This window comes from Necator americanus, chromosome IV (genome assembly GCF_031761385.1).
Source record: "Necator americanus strain Aroian chromosome IV, whole genome shotgun sequence".
In the NCBI taxonomy this organism is placed as follows: Eukaryota; Metazoa; Nematoda; class Chromadorea; order Rhabditida; family Ancylostomatidae; genus Necator; species Necator americanus.
Genome location: NC_087374.1, coordinates 30,710,950 through 30,732,487, shown reverse-complemented (window position 1 = coordinate 30,732,487; position 21,538 = coordinate 30,710,950). Strand labels below are relative to the sequence as shown.

The window sequence follows — 21,538 nt, the reverse complement described above, 5'->3', positions numbered from 1 at the left end:
CATCTGCTCCACAAAATTCCCCAACTGATTACTACCATTGTTAACTTCTGTAAGTATTATGAATTATGATGCAAACGTTAGAAAGAACTGTTCAACAGCCTTTTGTATTTTCTGCTAAAGGCCGCTACTATTCATTGTCGGCAACATGCTGCTCCCAATAATTGAACAATTCAGAAATCCAGGAGTCGAGGAGGAACAAATACCTGTACTGAGCTATGGTTCGAATCTTCACAAAATACAGGCCAAATGCATATAAATTTGGTGCCTTGGTCAGTTATTTCACTGCATCGATAAAAAGAAATAACTCTAACTATCAATTCCCACCTAGAGAGTCTCCATATCGTTGAGAACATCTATCTTTGAGTTTCTTGACTCTTATTTTTCTAGATTAAAAGGTTATACGATTAGATTACGTGAGAATGATACTAAACTTTGTCTTTTGTCAAGAATAGCAGTGTTTGAAGAAGTGAAAAGGATTATCCGTCAGTATAATTATCAAGTAAGAACGAAAAGTGTTAAAGTTTTTGTGGCATTCACCTATTCCTGGAAATATGTAGGACTTAAAGGCCTCACCCCACTAATCGGAGGTGGTACGGATTTCAGGTGGAGCATTCGTATACGGGATCGTAGATTATGGAGAGAAGGGTGATTCCGTCCATTTCTTCCTAATTGCCGTAAAAAACGGCCCGGAAGATACGGCTTCGGACGTTCTGGCACACTATTTTCTACAAGGAGTTCGACTGGAGCGCGCCAACCTTGTGCAGCGCCGCATCTTCCGGGTCGTTTTTTACGGAAATTAGGAAGAAATGGACGGAATCATCTTCCTCTCCATAATCTACTATCCCGTATAAGAATACTCTACCTGAAATCCGTACCACCTCAGATTCGTGGGGTGATGCCTTTAATAAGTAGGATAAGTCTGTATTTTTTCTATATAGTCCCATATTTGCAATGAGTTACCATTCTGATTTCGATATCTGAGCAAAATTATGTCCGAAAGCAAACTTTCGAGAAACAAAAACCAAAACGAATATGCTTATCTCATAATCTTATTTTCAAATCGATATTGGAATAAAGCGCCTTCGAGATGCTGCACTCGTTTTTTTAGTGGTATTTTAATATGTAATAATAAAAATATGTAAAGTAGTTGTATAAAGTTTGTGCAGATGGGTGTTCGAAGCATTGAATACCAGAATAATTAGTGTCGTTTTCTAACGAAGATTTTCCAATCAAAAATTTTTATTCATTAACCAGAAAATCAAACAACACATTTGCTGAATGACTCAATAACACTTTCCCATCTACCAATAAGAAAGAAAATCTCATGTTCATAGAATTTGTGATTCAGAGTCCAAAAAGGGCAGATCATTTGAGATCGAGATCGTTTGAGAGATGATTCTTTTTTTTGCCCTAGAAAATTAGATACGAGACAGAAAAAAAGATGATAGATAGATGTTGGACTAATGTGGGAACTGGAGTTCGTGGAGCCGTTTGCGTATCATCGGCTCATCACATTCGAAATGCTCCGCAATTTCAGCACAAGTCTGGTGCGGTCCACACGACAAGTTCAACTAGAGCCCCCTTTTTGATCGCACATACCGGCGTTCCCAATCTTCAAGGTCCTCGTTGTCTTTTGGAAACCTCTTGAACCATCGCTGAACATCCCGTATGGTGATGGTACCATCGCTAAATACAATATTGATTCGAGTGATGAATTCTTTAGTCTTTAACCCGACGTTGAAGTCACACAGTAGGCGAATACGAATTTGTACACTGGATCGCAACATGATCTTATGAAAAATTCAAAAATACAAGAGATAAGTAGAAAGGCAATCATTACAACAGTAAATAAGATATTATAAATAAGATATTAAGCATTAGTAATCGGCAAAAAAATACTAAAATAAAATGAATAAAATACTAATAATTGTTCCAGGTAATCATCTTTTTTTTTGATCGCTTAAGACTTTAAAATCAAGGTGATCTAAAAAAACGACACAACAAAAAGAAAGTATTCCGCTACCTAACAACACCGATCTTTGTGGATTTGCTTTTTTTTCATATCATGACGAATTCTGATCTCTTTTTTTGTTTGACTACACAGAGATATTTCAAGATGGTCCTGTGTTTGCTAGCTGTATTGGGAATTATCGGAAGGCAACATGCTGAAGTAATCTGCAATCTGAAAAAATTATCCAAGGAAGACACTGAAGTCGCAGTGAACACGAACAGGTGAGAACAGAAGTCCGTTTGAAAATACATATATAAAAAAATAAGGCTTAGATAGTACAGCATTATGGATCATGGAAGAGTTTTAGGTTTAAACATTACCGTCAGAGTTGCTACGCATGAAGCAAAATGAGGAAGACTTAAAAACATAACTACTGCAGTAATACATATTATGAGTACCTTAATTTCACCTTAGGAGAGAATAAAAGTATTTCCTCTATTTCTCTGCACTTCTACCTCTTCTTTACATAATATAATAACTGGCGTGATATGTGCAACTCTGTCTGTTTACGCTGCAGCTCATTTCCCCTGAGGCTAATTTGGAACGAACTTTGCAAGTGATACTTTGAGGGAAGGAGCGAAGTTCTCCTTGCCACAAATGTCAATCCGTCAATCCATTATAACGATCTTATCGATTTTTATGCATAGTCCTTTTAGAATCAGTAAGACTTCGCCGACTTTGCAGTATCGCCTTACGCTGAATACGAATATGGTAATCATTTCGAGGGAGAACATCGACTTCCTCGAAGTGTTAATTTCTATCTGGAATCAGTGAAACTTTGCGTAGTTGAGTTCTAGTATACTCTAGTTACAAATACCAACTAGCACTTTTGCTGATTGTGTTTGAGGTCGTACCTCGCATGAAAGCAACGATTTTCTCGATCTTTCTCAAATTTTCTACAGAGTTTTGACCGAGTTTACTAGGTCCTCTCATTACTGGGGCAATCGTTCTTATAGGCTAGATATTTTCGCGAAACAAATACTGCATCTGCAATTAACAAATACTAAATCCGTCTCGGCTAAAACAAAGCTTCTGGAATGTGTTTTCCCATCTGTGCACCGTGCACTTTGTGGGATTCCAAACTTTCATGGACATCACTCGAGTATTTTGTCATTACTCCGTTAAAACGGTCTAAGACAGCTCTACGAGTTTTAATAATAAAAGGGATAGAAGAATTATCCATTGAAATTAAAACACAATCAATGGACACCTTTTCTCTACGAATGCATCAAAGACGACATATCACGAGATTGACGACCCTGTTGGGCAGTATAGAGTTCAGGTTGTAGATTACGAGTACGACCCCACACTTAATGTGACGACTGGAGGTTCAGACTCTCTCTGACAGGGTAGTCTCTCTTTGACGGTCAGTTGAATCTGAGTACCCAGATTTCCCAATCGTTTCTTGTTCACAATCATGGGCCTACCTGTTTCCGGTATATTTTCTCGTGAAAACTTACATTTCACGTTAATTAACTTCTCTGCTAACAACGAAACTACACTAACTTGGCGACAGATGAAAAAGTATAAGGACACTACTTAAGAAAGGGAAACATATTGTGGGTAACCTTCACTAGTTTCTGCCTCTAGCCGTCAACGCCTTGCGGCGCCGCTGCGGCTCTCACTGCTGTATTATATCAATGTGCAATTTCATTGTCACCTTACTGTACTTCCCCAGCACATGCGCAATGGTTCGAACGATATTTCACACAATTACGAAAAAAACACAACAACCCTATCACCGTATTCATGCACTGCTTAGTTGCGAAATACGAACGACATATGGAAGGCAACAAAATGATGTAAACAATAACCTTCCCATTAGACCAGTAATGCAGCTGGCACACGTATCTACATATGTGTGCTGGAGTGGTCCAGGCTACGCAAAAGCAAAAAAAGGCAGCCAATGTGCCAATGTGCTAGCTCTTGGATATGAACTTGCATACATTGGCGGCGAGAAGCAGTAGACAATGTTTCTGACACAGTATTTTTCGTCACGAGCAAGTGAACGTTGGAGCGTTGAAAGTCCTGCAGTGAAAACGAAGAAGGAGGATGCCAGAAAGCAAAGAGTATGGAAAACGAAAAACGGGGAAATTTAGCCTTCAATTTGGAAAGATGTTTTGTTAATCTAATTCTGAAAAAATAATAGATAACTTAGATAACTAGGGGAAAATAGGGTATTTGGAAATTCTAGATCATTCGTGGTAAAACCTAACAAAAAAGCAATCTGCAAGTTTCTGGGAGCAACCTTTATATTATACCTTTGCTTTATATTATGCCTTTATATTCCCTCATACTATGGTGTCAAAACTGTAGTAAATACTAACAGAAAAAAGGGATATAGTCGGTCAGGTTGGTACGGCCTTATCCCGATACGCACTTTTGGATACTTCTCTTCTGGCATCCCATCTCTACTCGTGGATGGGTTAACGGAATTTGGCATATACACTATTTATACTGATCTGTTCCTTGTGCTGTGAACATTTGTTTGTAAACATTCTCTACTGTCTTTCTGAAACCCACTGTGGCTACAATTGATCGGAGGTTCGAATCCGCTCCAGTTCAAACCGAGCCTTTCCTACCTCCGGAGTCGATAAATTGGTACCGAACTTCTCTGTGAGGATAAAAACACCGACTTGGCATCTCGACTAGCCCCCGCAAGTCATTGTTGGGTTGTACGCGCGTTCATAAACCTCAAATGAAGTCTGAGTTGAAGTCGAACGCATCGGCGCATCCCCACAGGAATTGGTCAACGTCGTGCACTTTGTCCGCTGAACGCTTTGCGATATAAGTTTCATGAATATTCAAAGCCCTGGAAAAAAAACTAGTAGTAGAATTTTTCAGAAAGAATATTACAGCGTAGCCAATAATGAAAATGAATCCCTGCCAAAATTTCAATTTTGGATATAAGCTCTATTTTTCTCATCTTCAAAATGAAGCATTATGTTATTTGCAGATCTCCGGGAGCAATGTAATCTGTACATACACATCACGAATTCAGCAAATATACATGGATACTTCAGATGAATTTCAGTGAACCATTTGTAAAACGAGGACCCGAGGTCAACAATGGAGACGACCTTCTCTTTCATCCATTTGAAAATTCATGCAAGTTCGCAATGCCCAACACTTATGCCAGTGATGTTGAGGTTAGTACTGTGAACGCAATAAGCAAAAAAAAACAATCCACACACTTCACTCGCATCGCAAACATCTATAAATTTCATCTCTAAATTAAATGAATTTCTTTATCCGATTTTTTTATATATAAGCAAGGTTATCTTTCATTACTCATGAAATTAAATACAAAGTTTATTTAGGAACTATGTGAGTAACAAAGTTTATCTAGGAAATATGTGCGTAAACACAGTGTCTAAGCAGAAATTCTTGGAAAATCACAGACAATATTCGGATAACATTCTTGAAGTCGTAGTTTCAAAACTGGAGAATACCATTGTGTCGGTGAAGATTGTACAGCACGTAATTCTAACAGTACCAAATCCAATTTGAGGGATCAATTGCCAGTTCTCAGAAAAAAAAATGATGTGGCCATTCACATCTTCCCTGTCGGGATGTAAAGTATCTGATCATTGGAATATTAGCAAGATTCGATTGTTATACAGGGAAAGGCTCCATATGACATCGACAACTATCATTCAGTCCGCTTATCGTTTGTTATCTAAAAACACTTCACAAGAGCGATCCTAAAAGGGTTGGAAAAGGGGTGAAATGTAGTTACGGGGGTACTCAGTGGCGCCCTTACTTTCCAACGCTCTAACTTACTTTTTTTCTCTTAGTAACTTAAGTTTACATGTCATAGATCCTCTTAGACTAATGCTTAGGCCTTAGGGCCCCAATTTGTTTTATTATTTACTTCGAGAAATAAATTAAATTACTTCGAGAAATAAATTAAATTTTCAAGGGTACATTTCACCCTTGAAAAAGTGCTAGATGAAATAAGGTCCGGTGGGAGACCAAAGTTTTGAGAAGTTGCACAAATCACAATTCATTGTATGTAGACTGTTCCGAATGTCATCGTAGTAGCCTTGGAGCTAAAAGTGGCGCAGTGTCTCAATTTCATCGACTCAAGGAGGGACTTCAACTTTCGAGGACTGGAATCGAAACAGTTGTTAAACTTTTGGACAAAGAAAGTAAATTTAGGTGGGCCAGGCATGTGATGCATTTCAGCGACAATCGTTGGACCAGATTTTCATGAGTAACTGAGATGTTAAGCGCACTACTAGAAGGCTGCAGACCCGATGATCAGACTTCTCAAACTTTTCCGAAGAAAAATTTTATGTTTATTATGTCCATCTGAAAAACGGAAGTCGCGAAAGTATAAAGGACATAGACGACACCTGTTTTTGTCTTTTTGGCCTATCTTACCCACAAAAGATTATTTAGGGCTTTATGCGGAAAAGCTCTCAACGTCAGTCTAAAAGAGATTTGATCGTGCGTATCTTGCGTTGGTTTAGGGATACAGAGTTGCAGAACGTATGCGGAAGTTTCAATGTCCTTATGAAGATTTTGATTTGGCAACCATGGACAGTGAAGGATACATGTATGTTCATCCACACTTCACCCATTATCCTGACATTACCATTGATGTGGAATGCTACGTGAGGAGTACAGCACTACGTATGTTCTATTCAATCTTTAGTGACTGCCTTACAATTTTCTTATAGGTTGTTTTTCTGGAAGGAGCTCTCAGAAACAAAACAACAGATCTAGGAAAGGATGATTTCAAAGAAGTTGCCACAGTACAGGTTTGAGTTCCTCATCAGAGTGAAAGAATATTTGGAAGGTTGTAAGAATTCTTAAAACTGCGATATTCGCGCGGAACGCGGTATCGTAAATTGAAACAAGTACATTTTACAAAAGGTTATAGAAATAAAGAATGTGGAAGCAACTAACAGAATTCTCCTTTAGCAACTTTCCTTCTATATGTGGTTGCTCAATGAAATCAGTGGTTTTTTACAAATTTTATGCACTCAATAAAAAGAAATTAAAATTCCTAATTTAGGCCCCTGAAAACAGGCGATTTCTTGCAAATGGAGATGCTTTCTATATTCGTTGCAAGAAGGATGGAAAACAAATCTTCCAGCAGGTGTATGCCGGCATGAGGGATTTGGAAAGGGATCCTAATAAGGTCTCGTATTTTTAAAAATTTTAAAGCTTGAAGCTAACATGTTTTTCTGTTCATCTAGAAAAACCAAAAAAAGAGAAAAATTGTTTGAAACAACAACGTCTTCTCATAACTTTTTTCCGTACTGGTTTGTAGATCATTTATTTGGACATAGCCATCAGTTCATAGGTTTGCAGCAGGTTCTCATTCCTGACCTCACTGACAATATTGGGACGTTTAAAATTCCAAGGAAAGGCCATGTATGAAATTCAATATAATAATATCGTTTTAGTGCGAAGTATAAAAAGCTAGAACTACTACTTTAAATCATACAATTAGACGATGTGAAAATGAAACGAAAATGTTCGTCATAGAAACGATAAAACCAAAAAAGATTGAAGACAGCGCGTCTCAAAATTCACCTAATGGGGGGTCTGATTTTAAAACACCTAGTGGGGGAATATAAAGTTTAAGGTGTAGATTACAAATGTGAACCTAGTCCCGCTCAATTCTTTTTAATCGTTCTAAAAAAATCGGTCTGGGAGCGGAATTTGGTCCTACGAGGCATGTAAGAACACCCGTCCCTTTAGCAACGTAGTCATCGGCTTTCTCAAGGAGGGTGGTGATGGGTCCTTAACAATGTTCGAACGCTCGCTCTTGGTTGCGGCTCGGGCACAAAGGTGCTCCAACTCACCTCGTAGGAACGAATGTCGTTTCCCACATTGTTTTTTTAGGACGAATGGTGGGAATTGAGCGGGACCACGTTTATATTCGTAATCTTCATCCCGAATTCTATATTTTACATCGGGTTTCACCACTACGACAATTTTGTGATGCGTCAGTCTATCTCTATGTAGTGTTGTATTTTGGTCACTATATACTGGAATATGTATAGTAGTATATGTGCGAGGAAATGCTGAGAACTGTCAAGTAAGTAATCACGGATCTAAGTAAGTATGTCGCAGCATCTAACAAAAATGCTAAAAGGTAGCAAACCACGAATCTGAGGTGGCACGGATTTCAGGTGGAGTATTCGTATACGGGATCGTAGATTATGGAGACAGGGGTAGTTCCGCTCATCTCTCCCTGCTTCATTGCAAGCAGCCGCCTCCAGAATGCTGTGTAGCAGGACGCCATCTATTGCAACGCTCCACCCCTTGCGCCGCCTCCGCCCTGCCATTTGTCGAAAATCAATTCGGACTGCCCCCATAGGCAGTAAGGGACGCTACGCGTGCAAAGGTGGCGCGGTGCAACAGAAGGCATCACACAAAACAGCATTCAAGTGCCGGCTGCTTGCAGTGATTCAGGGAGAGATGGGCGGAACCACCCTCTCTCCATAATCTCCGACCCCGTATATGGATACTCCACCTGAAATCCGTACCACCCCAAATTCGTGGTATGCTGCCTTTAACTCATCAAAAGGAGTGTCTTCTTTGGGTTCCAGTTACTCACAAATATTTGCAGTTTTAGATGGTTAGGCATACTTTTATGAACTGAGTCACTGGGTCACCGAATAAACGATGTTGTTTTTTAAACAGCACAGTAAAACTATTTTCGTTACTATAAGCAATTTTTGTTAAAGGGTGTTAAAAAAATTAGCAAAACGATGGAACTGGGTAATAAAGGTTCAAGTTGTGTACTTTAGAAAAAAGTCATGGGATGGTACAATACTTCACAGCACTGACGTTGAAAGAAAACATTAACGGAATGAAAAAAATGAAGACCCTAAACTGCAGTAACACAATCAACTGCAAACAATTAAGATAGGATAATCAAAACAACATTAGTGCAACCCATTGGAAGAATCCATGGACAAAATTGTGCTTGCGTTTCAAAACACCAAATTTGAAAACGTGCCGTTTTTGATGGATGTGCCCAAAAAATTCACTATCTTCCTGTATTAATCGGTTGAGGAATGATTCTCTTCAGAATTGAAAATGTGCATGGAAGTAAGCAGTATTAGCAAATTGTCATAAAATGATTTGAATTTCCGCAAGATTACTGGATTTTTTAAAACTTTTTTAAATCTTCGTCTTTTTAAATCCCTTAAAAGGAAGTTTAAACCGTACGAAACCAAGCATTTTCAACATCTGCTGTTCTTCGCATTTAAACGAGATATCGAAGCTGCTCCTTGATTTGTGCACAGTATTAAGAGCATCAAATGAGCCTTAAAATACTTAAGAAAGTACAAAAATGTGAGAAAATAAGAAAAATGCAATGAAAAACATTATAAGTAATTGGAAAACTTATTGAACGATGTGTGGAAGATATAATTGAGATTGATGGAAGGAACAAAAACGAAGAGTATATAGTTGAATTTAAGTAACTAAGAATTTTCAGTTTTCTTGTAAGGAAAGCCCCAACTCACCTCAATTGGTTGACCGAAGTTCTTCATCGCACAACATGAATCGTCCGCTCCAGTGACCTTACCCTCTTGATTAGACGCAAACGAACAAATGTTTTCCAAAATGGTCCATTTCGTCCATCTGACACTCCATGTGTATGACATGAAAAAGAATTAATAAAATAAATAACAAGACACTATCGTCTTCGTAGAGCAAAAAAAAAATCTACAGAACGGTACATGGCATTTGCAAATATGTAGCAGAAGTGTTGTTGACAAAAGTTTGACTTTCAAAGTGGAAGGATTTCATTTAATTTGAAAGCTAAACAGTTGTCATTCATGTGCGGCGAAAATTTCATGGATAGTAAGGTCGAAACGACATGAAGCACATACGCAATTGCATACGCTGCTTGTCTCGAAACGCTCCGGTGAAGCGTAGCGGCTAGCAGCGCAGTGAAACAGTTGCTGTCATCACCCATCGTTGCGATTTGCGACGGTCCCATCTGGGTCCCAACTGCTGCCTCAGTCGCGCCATTTTGAGCACGTACGCAAATGCACCGCAACTACACTCGTGATTCATGTCGTTTTGACCCGACTATAGCTGTTTCGTGATCAGAGCCATTTGTAAGCTTTTTTTTTTGTCCGTCACTAGATTTTCGTTCTAGATGTATGGATCATTCCCCTAATAATTAAGATACATTTTAAGGTCTATTTGGTGGACGATATGGAATCGTTCGATAATTATGGAAGAAGAACTCAATTCAACACAATACAACAGACTCCATCACGGTATTCTATTGATATTCTGGGATTTGATTCAACATCTCGCACAATGTTTATGAGACATTTACCCCGCACTATGGAAACTATGAATAAACTAGGATACGAACTTTTCTACGGATATACTAAGGTAGGCGTCATCAATTTTTAGCTGTTATCTCTTTTTTGTCTGAAATAGTAAGGTTAAGTTGTGGAATTAGTCCCAACGCAGAGTGTGAGAGAGTATCAAAAACGGAGCTAAATCTTCAACATGGGTGGGCACGTTTCTTATCGCTGGTTTAGAAATTTGCATAAGCCCTTAATCTACTCTATCATTTTGCATCAGTTTAAAAGTTTAAAAGACATCGCGAGACTTTCCTATATTCATCTCTGTTTTGTTCCGTTTTCTGCGTGTATTAAAGCCACTACCCCACAAATCTGACGTTGTATGGATTTCCGAAGGCCAAAGACTATATGGGAGCGTAGATTGCAAAAATGGGTGGGATCTCGCTCATCTCTCTCTGCATCACTGTAAACAGACGGCTTCGGAATGCGGTTCCTTACGACATCCTCTACTGCAACGCGCCACCCTTGCGTCCCGCCCCTGCCTGCGATTCGTGAGATGAAATGAGTTGCCCATCTGGGCGTCCAAATAGATTTTCGACGAATCCAAGGCGAAGCAGGGCGCAAAGGTGGCGCGTCTCAATAGAGGACGTCGTAAGGAATCGCATTAAGAATCCGTCTATTTACAGTGATGCAAGGAGAGATGGACGAGATCCCACCCGTTTTTGGAATCTACGCCTCCGTATAGTCTTTGGCCCTCGGAAATCCATATCACGTCAGTTTCGTGGGTTGATGCCTTTAATCGTGCAATTATTGCAGTTTGGCAAGAGCAGAGGCCCAATTTTGGTTTTCCAAAGTAGTACCAAACTACCAGTCCTACCCATCCCTGATGTCATGGGCTGTGGAGAACGGTAAAGTAGGTCTTGGCGAATTCTCCGCGAATGTCTCCGAGACCTTACGTGTCTAGTAAATATACCCGAACATACCTCGGCGAGGTCACGTTCCAGTCGTTCATGAATACGCAGACAACCGTCCTATATGTTCTTCTAGCCGCAGAGATGCAAAGAACTGCGCAGTTACAAGGAAATATGCAAAGGAGAGTGGTGTGAGTTGTAGAAATTACCGAATAACTCAAAGAATAACAGAGTTTGATAGAAGTACATTTGATTTCCAATAAAAGGAGGGAATCAGCTTGTCTTATATTACCTTCGGAATGTCTAGAAATCTCATCAAATTTGAACTCTTTTTGTTCCTGTAAGTTCCAAGAAGTGAGAGACAGGGAAGGTCCCTCTGTGCGGAAATAAGTTAGGCTACATGAAAGCTTGGGAGTTACGGGATAACGATAATTCTCATTACCGTTACTTTTGAAATCTGGAAAGTTCCATTTTAACGAAAATTTTCATGCACGTAATTTGAAGCAATTAGATACATCCTTATCTCATATTTAACGTGAGCATTTCTCTTGCTTCTGGTACGATTACAAGTTCACCGCACATCACAAAATTGCAGTGGACGTGTCTGATTCTCCAGAACAATTTAGTAGATAGTGAATGTATCCTAGCCGGTGATGCAGCGTATGATTAGCGGTAGGCAAGCAGAGTCAGCCATTTAGGTGCTAACGAAAGTGAATCTGCTTAGGATACGCACCGTCGCTAATTGCTCTGATCAGGCATGACAGGGGCATGCTCGAAATTCCGCCGGGACCCTCTTTACACGCACCCATGGGTTGTAATATGTCGGAAATACGATCAAATATAGTCGCGTCAAAACGACATGAAGCGCGGCCGCGTCAAAACGACATGAGCCTGCTAGCGCCACTCATCGTTGCAGTTCGCGACGGTCCCACATCGATAACAACCGCTAGCTTCACCGCAACTGCAAGCGCAACAGCTTACGCAACTGCACCAAACTTCATGTCATTCTGACCCGTGTGACTACGGTTGAGGGCAGAAATAGACTTAGCCTTTCTACCATATTTAGACATATATTCTACAAGATAGCTGATTAGATGGTGCCATTAATTCTATTAACAAGCGTGAATTAAAGGTAGTAACCTAGCAACAGAATTTGAATAGCTAGACCAACTCCTAATTTTTATAACTGCTGATATTTCTATGTGACGTGGTAACACGTGGAAGAAAGAGCATTATTTGATTCTCATGGAATTGTTCAGTTCCGACTCTAAAGTTTAAGGTCTCGATAAAAGAATTTCATAACTTTGCTAGATTTTTTTAAAATAGAAATTGAAAGTTTTAAAGTTTCTCATGTGAAATAACTATCTGAAATAACTGTGTTAAATAACTCTGTATCATTCTTTGTTATCATTTTTATCACAAAATGAGTAACGGAAACAGGAGGGAAAACTAGATTTGAAGTATACAACCACTGGAAGTTTCAGTGATATCTTAGGTTGGCGACAATTCTATGGTCAACCTCGCCCCTGTGCTTGCTGGAGATGTTCCTTCAGCTCTCGTAGAACCAAAATTGGATGGTTCCGGAGATATCAATGTTAACTGGATCTTACCGAATTATAAGAAACTCGATCCAACTGAAATCCCTTTTTTGTGGAAAATGATGGGAAAAGGTGAGATATTCGATGAAACATCATTCACACATTCATCTGGACAACATTGGCACATTCATCTTGTCATGCTTCACTTTTACTCACCTGAAAATACGCGCTGTTTAAGGAATAATTGTGGAATAATAAAAAATTGATGGTAAAAGTGAGGTATTTCTTATAAAAGGCTAAGAAAATCTACTGAACAGAGGCTTCGCTGATATTTATTTATGACCGTCTTTGTTCTGTGGATTTTTTTCGTACTTTTTGTAAAATCGCTACACTCCAAAATGTAATGTACGAAGTAATTCGATTATAACACTACGCAAGAAAATTTCGTTTAGAGTTTGGATGTCGGTCAATGTTCAATGAGGATATTTCAATGAAGTCACTCGGCTTGTTTCACTATCCTTCTAATGAGTTCCTTCCTGGTTTCACATCACCGCCCGCGGATCATTTTTATCGCACTTATTACCTGGCTGTTTATAAGGTATCAATAGTATTCAAATGTTTCAAGCAAATCGGTAAGCTCTTGTAGTGTAGATCAAATACGAAACAAGCGTTCCTGTCATATTTCTGTAAACTTCGAGTTCGTGCGTTAAATAGATATTTTGAAATGCTATAGACTCGTTAGCCTTTTCCTTTAGAGGAAAATAGCGGTGGCCGTTAACTGGTAATATTAGAAAACCTAGTAATATACGCATTCCTAACCAGAAAAAAAAAAACAAAATTTCTTCTAATTCTTAATTCTTTACCAAAGTTTCACCTCCTTTTAAGAGAATTAGATCCATCCATGTCATTTCTTTCTATTTTCCAAATTAAATGCACCCCCAAATATTTTCTTATTCTAGAACTGGACCTACTCCCAGTGCAAAGATGGTGATCAGATTCAACGTCAATTTGTTGATTTATGGCGTCGTTTCGCCAACAAGTACAAGGATATTTGTCACTTCGGATTCACATTCGTAACAACGTACGTCTTTCTCCATTTTGAAAAAGCCTGCTCACTATCTCTCTCTATTTCGTAGGTTTTAGTTTGACTCATGAAGCTGGTTTTATGCTTGAGACATTGGACGAGCAAATTTCGACAAGCCTTCAGAATCTCTATTTCACAGGTATTTCTAAGTGATTCAGGATTACAACCTGTAACTTGGAGTCGCTATGACTGTCTGAAACCATCCTACTTCAAAAACAAGTGAATTGTTAATTCCAGATCCATTAGCCTCTTAATCACATGAGTTACTTAAGGAGCACTGGACAAAGGAATCAGTGTCATAATGGGAGATCATGGGAATAGAATCGGGCTTGTCCAGTTCTCCTACACCGGTCGTATCGAGGAGCGAATGCCGTTAATGGCCATACGGTTACCACCTGACTTCAAAAAGATGTACCCAAAAGAGTACTCAAACTTCCTTGTCAATAAATGGAAGCTTACGAGGTCAGTTACCTGTTATCAAGACTCGTCTTGGGATTGGGATAGGCCTCATAACAGTGGAAATTAACTGATTTTAAAAAGAAACAAAATATGATGCTTCCCTTCGTGTTTTACGAAAGCAAGCAAGCAGAAACCATACACTAATTCATATATTGACGTATAAAGGTTTTAATTGCGCAAACGCCAGAACATCGGAGATCAATAAAAGGACACACGACACGGTAAAAATCCTTCTAACAATATGTATACCACTGCGGTAATATACGATGTACAGTAAAGCAGTTGGAAATATTCCAGAAGGCTTTGGCTGGACAAAAGCGCCCCACCATTCCTATAGCCCCGAACCTACACCATTCGTCTATCACCTCTGTTCTAGATCCTTAACCAGCATCAGCGCAGAAAAAATCTTCAAAGACCGCACAAGGATCTTAAAAGCGTACGCAATGCATTTTTATCGTCGCAGCTTCTCTCCTTCTGGAAGAAGGGCATTGAGAGTTTACCCATTAAGTGGCCAGATGGTAATTACGTTATTGATCTTGATTTGCACTAACAATTTTTTTAAAGGAATCCAAAAAATCTAAAGTTGGGAAAAATATATACCCGATACTTGATGTAAAATAAAAGAGCGAGAGAAAAAAAATGATAATGAACCATGAAAAAGTAGGATTTTTCGGATTGACGTTGCAGGCTGTGGGATAATACCGTTGTGGGATAATAAATTGTGGTATATGTACCTGTAACACATCTACTGAGACAACTACTGGGATCTTCTTTACTGTGGCCGTTAGCTTCCAGAGATTCAAAAGTGGGCGCACATGGAAAGAAACTGCCAACTCCCAGCCAGAAATACACCAAATACTAACATGGTATGGTACAGCGCGACAATTAGCGTTTTCCGAAAATTTCAGATGGTTTGCGGTTCGTTGACTCACAATGGTTCATTGCCTCACATCGGCGTAGAGGTGATTTTGGGCATCACACAGCGATGCACAGCAGAGTTACGTCTACTGACAAGGCTCCTCAGGAAAAAGTCTGATTTTCCCAACGTCTTGACATTGTGATACAAGAGCTAAGGCCGTACTGTCACGGGATGTTATGGGAATAGTTCCAACCTTGCCCTTGCAACGGGGAAAAGTCTGACCAAAGAAATCCAGACACCTTCACTGAAGCCAAAGTACAAGGTTGGTTGGTTTTACAAGGTTTTGTGGCAAACAATTTAATGTTATCGGTCTACAGGTGAGTGGAAGCAGAAGGTGGGACGTGCGATGGATTAGATATGCGTTTTGCGCATTAATGGTTCTGTCACTAAATAAATACGACTTCAAGCGTTCCGGCGCACTATTTTCTACAAGGAGTTCAATTAGAGCGCGCCATCCCGGCGCCGCATCTTCCGGGCCGTTTTTTACGGCAATTAGGAAGAAATGGATGGAATCACTCCACCTGAAATCCGTACCAACCCAGAATCGACGGGTGATGCATTTAAGAGTGGTTATGAAAGAGGAGCGTAAGGATCGATTTACCTCATGGGTTTTAATCCGAAGCGAAAGTCACCTCACTGAAAACGATATATTCCACCTAGCTTTCCTTTTTCGTGTAAGCAGGAATTCTTTTTTTGTGTATAACCATCGCAGTCAGAAGGATTGGACTGTGCAAAAGTTGAGACCCCAAGCAGAGGTGATGTCTGCTTGATGTCTCAACTCAATGATATCAAGTAATCTTGTCGGGATTTTCGAAAAATCTGAAACATTCGAGTTCTGGTCGATATCCATAACATATCACGTAGTATTTGTAATACATTATCAAAGCCTTCCCGAAAAGGTATTTATACCGAGATAGTTTCCTTAACCTCAAGCACGATGTCATTTTCACAAGAACAGCCTCGAGGCATCATGTTCTATGAATGGGGCGGTGATAGTCAAACGACGACAGTACTTCGCAACATCATCAGTGTATTACTGGAGGGCACCATTACTATCGGAACTGTAAATCGTTAATCCGCTCACTTGGCAAAACGAGACACGATCTTCGAAAACAAGCCGCATGCGAGATGCCGCGCATTGGATTCGAAGTGAATCCTGTACTACGAGCTGCTCCCGCAAGGACACACTGGGACGGCGACCCCGTATAATCGAGCAGTTAGGATGGTACGCAGTACCCAATCCTCCTATTCTCCTGACACAACCGTTTCTGAGCAGCACTTATTCCGCTCTGTTAAGGCGTTCTTGGCTAAGAAAACTTCTGCCAAGTTCGATGACGTTAGTTGGGCGGTCGTAGAATTCTTCCACTCCCAGCCTCCTCAGTTCTGGAAGAGGGAGATCGTTGATCCGCCATAAGGTGGAGCACTGTAGTGAATAACAATGATGATTACATTGCTGATTGACTTCAATTGCATGCTTTCAAAAAAACGAATAAAAAATAGGAAAAAACTGACAAAACTTCCTTATCAACCTAAAAGTATCCAAGTATGTCTAACAAACCAAAGAAGACTCAGACGCTGTTTCCTTTCTTCTCGAATGACGAGCCTACGATGAACTTGGCTCAAAGCCCTGCAGGGCATTTACTGATAACAACAAACGGCGTAACAACTAATTTCACAACAACTTCTTAACCAGATCATAGTTCACAGAACTAGATAACGTTACAGGACATCTTGAGATAAAAAATGTAGAGCAGTGTTCAAGGTTCATCAAAATAGCTGGGAATATTCCAAAAAAACACGTTCTCTTCAATTCAGCAACTTCGACATCCATCAAACACTGAAGGACATAGCACTCATGCGCTTCGGTAGCGCTAGAAAATCGAACACTACTAACTATGGCCGAGGAATCAGCCTCTTTGACGAGATTCCAAGCAACAGGTGAGAAAGACAAATGAGCAATCAGGATATGGAGTTTTGATGTGCAATAGATATATCAGAATTCCATTTTTGTTTTTATATTGTAAAAGGTGTGATTCTTGAAAAATTCCAGGCAATGTTTCGACGCCTTCATACCAGAAAATTTCTGCACATGCTTAGTAGATCGGTCAAGTTTGTTATCGCCTGGTGTGAACGAAAATGTGCGGAAAGATGTCGCAGAAAAGATTTGCTACATTTTTGTGAGGATTTCTAAGACGTACGAACTAGTTTCAGACTTATTACGAAGCTATTAAGTATTGGATGGACGAGAACGATCTTAATGGCTGTCTTAATTCTAAAGACGTATGTTTGATTGCTTGTTAGAAAACACAGAGTATAATTGTATATTACAGTAAAAATTGATCGATTTAGATGAAAACAATTGGTAACGCCAGCATAATGGGTCTTAATGCACTAGCAAGGCATGGGTTACGATCTAAAAGAAATGTTACTCTAGTAGAGCTAACTAGGAAGAAGAACCCTCGTATGGATGTACGTAAGATACTTCTTTGAACATTAGTCTAATTCACAGTACATAGTTCTTCGAAATGATCAGCTCCACGGATCAATGTTACGAATCAGGAAAAATCAGATAGATCTTAGAGAGACAAAGGAGTTTTTTTCCTAGTTTTGACCATGTATGTGAAAAGCGTCTGGTGGATGTAACGTCATGGAAACGTCACACTATTATCCAGTACTGTAATCGTATTAATATTACTAATATCCTATCTACTTAGATTTCACAAATTCGTAAATTCTTAGAATCATATTCTTCACGATTCCTCACGATTCTAGTTAGATCTATAAAGAACGACAAACTCTTCTAATATATCAGAAGAATGCAGCCATATTTCGTTTCTGATTTGAAGTTTAAAAAGAGCTTTCAGTTTCTGTATCATGAAGTTGTCGTAAGGATGCAACTGTTGGCGAACCACAAATCTATCGAACTTTTGTTTCGCATAGAAGAAAGTGTTAAAACTGCTGAGTTTCGAGTGGTATTTGAGCCACAATTACGAGATCCTCTCCTCGTCGACTGCCCAAGTAAATCCGTTTTCACTGTTTGTAAATGTTTTTCAACCGCTAGATGATTTAACTGTTTTTGAAACGGGTTACTAACAATGTATTTAAACTAAGTACTTCCTGTATTTCTTCCATCGATGTTATGTTTGTAATTTAAGAACCATTTTCATCCTTGCTTCCTAGAATGATACGTCTGTTCACTTTTTTTTTAAAAGGTTTGTATTATTCCTTGTTGCAATGATACTGGAATATTATCCAAAAACTCTGGAATATATTCCTTTTTTATCATTTCATCAAGGATTCTTCTCAGAAAAGAGAGCACAGAGATGGTAGATTTTCTTGCTTACAGTTAAGTTCATTCGTCTCCTCTTCTTGAAGATCATTTCTTTTTTCTTTTTTTCTTTCTTCAGAAAAGCATGCAAAACAATTTTTTTATTGTTCATGATTGTTCATCAGTTTCTTATCTCAAAGTGCTTTATTCGTTTTCGGGTACTCAGTTGTGGAATACGAGAAAAGAATAGATCCTTCAGGAAAATATTAAAGGTACAAGGTTGTCAATAAACATATTAATGGATGATTCATGCATTTACTCGTCCATCGGTACGCAAAGAGGAAATTATAGTCGGATCAGAACGATATGAAGCGCAGTGCCGTTGCGTAGTCGGTTGCGCTCGAAACGACGCAGTGGAGATAGCGGAAGGAATTAAGATGGGACCACCAAGATTTTCAACAATGAACGGTGGTAGCAGGGTTCCTCACTTGATCCTAACCCCTGCGATCCACTGCCCCTCTTCGAACACAACCGCTTACGCACCTCCACCGTGCCTCATGTCGTTTTGACCCAACTATACGTCAATGTGAACACTTCGATTGAGATTTAGTCATCCACACACGTTTTCCTCAATATTCCTTTGCTTTATAAGTAAAATATAGGTCATTGTCAGATGTCACCAATCTGTTTAACAACTGGTCTACATCATGCTCACTCGCTTAGATTAGTCAGTGTTAGTGGCGTGCATCAATGATACAGAGCAGCAGTTTCTGCCTCACCGCGGCTCCATCACTTTAGCCTCGAATACGCAGTATAGTGGCCGTAAAGTGTCTTGTAACGGGGTGATGCGTTACGTCCTCGTTGGAGGCAGGCTCCGGTCCACTCGATGACGGTCTTATGTTTGGGGTGTATTGCACATCATCGGCCCTTTTTTATACCTTCACTTTACTCTCCGGATCGTTCCTTCCATAAAGCCTCTGCCCAAAAGCACTATATTTTGCGTTAATTACGATTCAATTACTATTGAAGGCATCACCCCACGAATCTGAGGTGGTACGGATTTCAGGTGGAGTGTTCGTATACGGGATAGTAGATTATGGAAAGGGGGTGATTCTGTCCATTTCCTCCTAATTGCCGTGAAAAAACGGCCCGGAAGATGCGGCGCTTCACGAGGCTGGCGCGCTCCAGTCGAACTCCTCGCCAGAACGCCCGAAGCCGCATCTTCCGGGCCGTTTTTTACGGCAATTAGGAAGAAATGGACGGAATCACCTCCTCTCCATAATCTGCTATCCCGTATACGACTACTCCACCTGAAGTTCGTACCACCTCAGATTCGTGGAGTGATGCCTTTAATCCACTTACGTAGGCACGTAGTGCGTAGTGATGGAACATTGCGATCTAAACCACCCGATCCGTCCACTATTTAGACAGTCTAGATGAAATATGGTGTAAATATCAAGTCTTTATGGATTTGAGGCAACTCATCGCTGTCGAGGTTATGATCTCACTGAAATCGGAAGACTCATTTTCAAAACACTACTACGATGTTGAAGAGAAGTGAAAAAACAGCTTACAAAAATATTTATGTTGCACCATATAAAATATGTAGTGAGATATACTGTAATTCAGTAAGTAACAGAAGACAGAATGCTTGACAACAATAATAAATTGAACAAAAAGTTTTTTTCGCAGTAAAAAAAAACTAAACTAGTGGTTGAGAACGCTTCCTCTTGTGTACTCAAGAAAATACTCAATAATCGACCTTTTTTGATTGTTGTTTTGCATAATGCAATCAGTAATAATAATAATCAATCAGTAATAATGATAATAGGAAGATAAGATTTGATTTTTGTAGGAATAGGAAAAGAAAGAAAAAGAAATAGGAATTGTTCTGCCACAGTGATATGTACAGTATTCTCTTCCATCATCTGTAGTCGAATCGAAACGAAATGAAGTACAGTGCAGTTGCGTTGGCAGCTGCGCTGGAAGTCGAGCCGTGGAGCATAGCGGTCATGATCGAGGTGGGATCATCGCGAATTGCAGCAATGGATGGTAATTAGCAATTGTCCCACTATGATCCTAACCGCTAGCGCAGTCCCTTACGCAACGTCATGTCGTTTTGATCCTATTTTGAGAGCAACAACCTAAGGAAGCGTGCGAAAATCTTAGTTAACCTTTGATTGTGTTGGAATATGTGAGTACTGTGGATTTTAACCAAGGATGAATATTTTAAATGTTCAGTACAATTTTGCCGACCAAACCTACTCATACTGAATTGAGTTAGTCTGACCACAAGCTTCATATTATGGTGTGCGGTACCATCGTATTAGCACGACGTCCAAAAATCGCTTATTCAAGCAATCCAATGTTTAGTCCTTATAACGTCCTTATTACTTACATACAGATATATTGACATTCCGACGATCGCATATCCTCTGCTGTTTCACTCTACAACCGAGGTTCGTAGTTCCAAACTTATGTAGGCAGTGAATGGAATGTGACGTGAGGTTTCACGATGGGGTCCGTCCTGTACTGATTGACTTGTATTTGGCTTCGGTAGTTGACAGTCTCGTTCTATGTGCCACGCGGGATACAACTTAGCAACTTTATTCGGCACTCCCTCAAACTTGTGTAATTAAACCATATAACAGTAACAGTAACAATGGCAAGTAATACATGAAAGCAAGGAAGAGCGAGCAAAGGGTAAACAACATGAAGAGCAACAAAAAAGGCATAATGAATTTTCTGCGGCTATTCATACGGTACATTGAGGTCGGAGTAGACTGTTATGATGTCCTGCGCATGCTAAAATCAAGAAACACTCGATAGCCCTGTAAACACCTTTGTCCAAATGAATCCTTTTTGCAGCTGCGAGCCTAAGAACTACAAATTCGACCGCCAGACAGCGTTAACTCAAGTTACATCATGAATCATCGACAGACAGACATTGCTATAAGACACGAAAAGCAACTATTGAGCTAATTAAGCATTATCACGTTCGTGATACGTCCTTTGATTCTGTACAATCCTTGGGGCTACGAAGTGATGTATGGA

The 21,538-nt window shown here is 39.7% G+C and overlaps 1 protein-coding gene across 2 annotated transcripts; it reads left to right on the top strand.

Annotated features, from left to right (window-relative positions):
- Window positions 1-215: 215 nt before the first annotated feature.
- On the top strand, window positions 216-20,045 carry RB195_003293 (uncharacterized protein; the record flags this gene model as incomplete). Of its 2 annotated transcripts, XM_064200885.1 has the most annotated exons (18): window positions 216-269; window positions 2,117-2,232; window positions 5,046-5,160; window positions 6,487-6,630; window positions 6,697-6,777; window positions 7,035-7,160; window positions 10,187-10,390; window positions 12,712-12,886; window positions 13,207-13,352; window positions 13,714-13,835; window positions 13,898-13,977; window positions 14,111-14,300; window positions 17,032-17,154; window positions 17,267-17,354; window positions 17,428-17,496; window positions 17,566-17,685; window positions 18,081-18,234; window positions 19,912-20,045. In XM_064200885.1, 18 exons carry the CDS (start codon window positions 216-218, stop codon window positions 20,043-20,045), a joined length of 2,241 nt encoding a protein of 746 aa, XP_064056765.1. The 2 variants fall into 2 exon arrangements, with proteins under 2 accessions (XP_064056765.1, XP_064056766.1); XM_064200884.1 differs by lacking the exon at window positions 19,912-20,045 and having other exon boundaries at window positions 18,081-18,281.
- Between the last annotated feature and the right edge of the window lie 1,493 nt (window positions 20,046-21,538).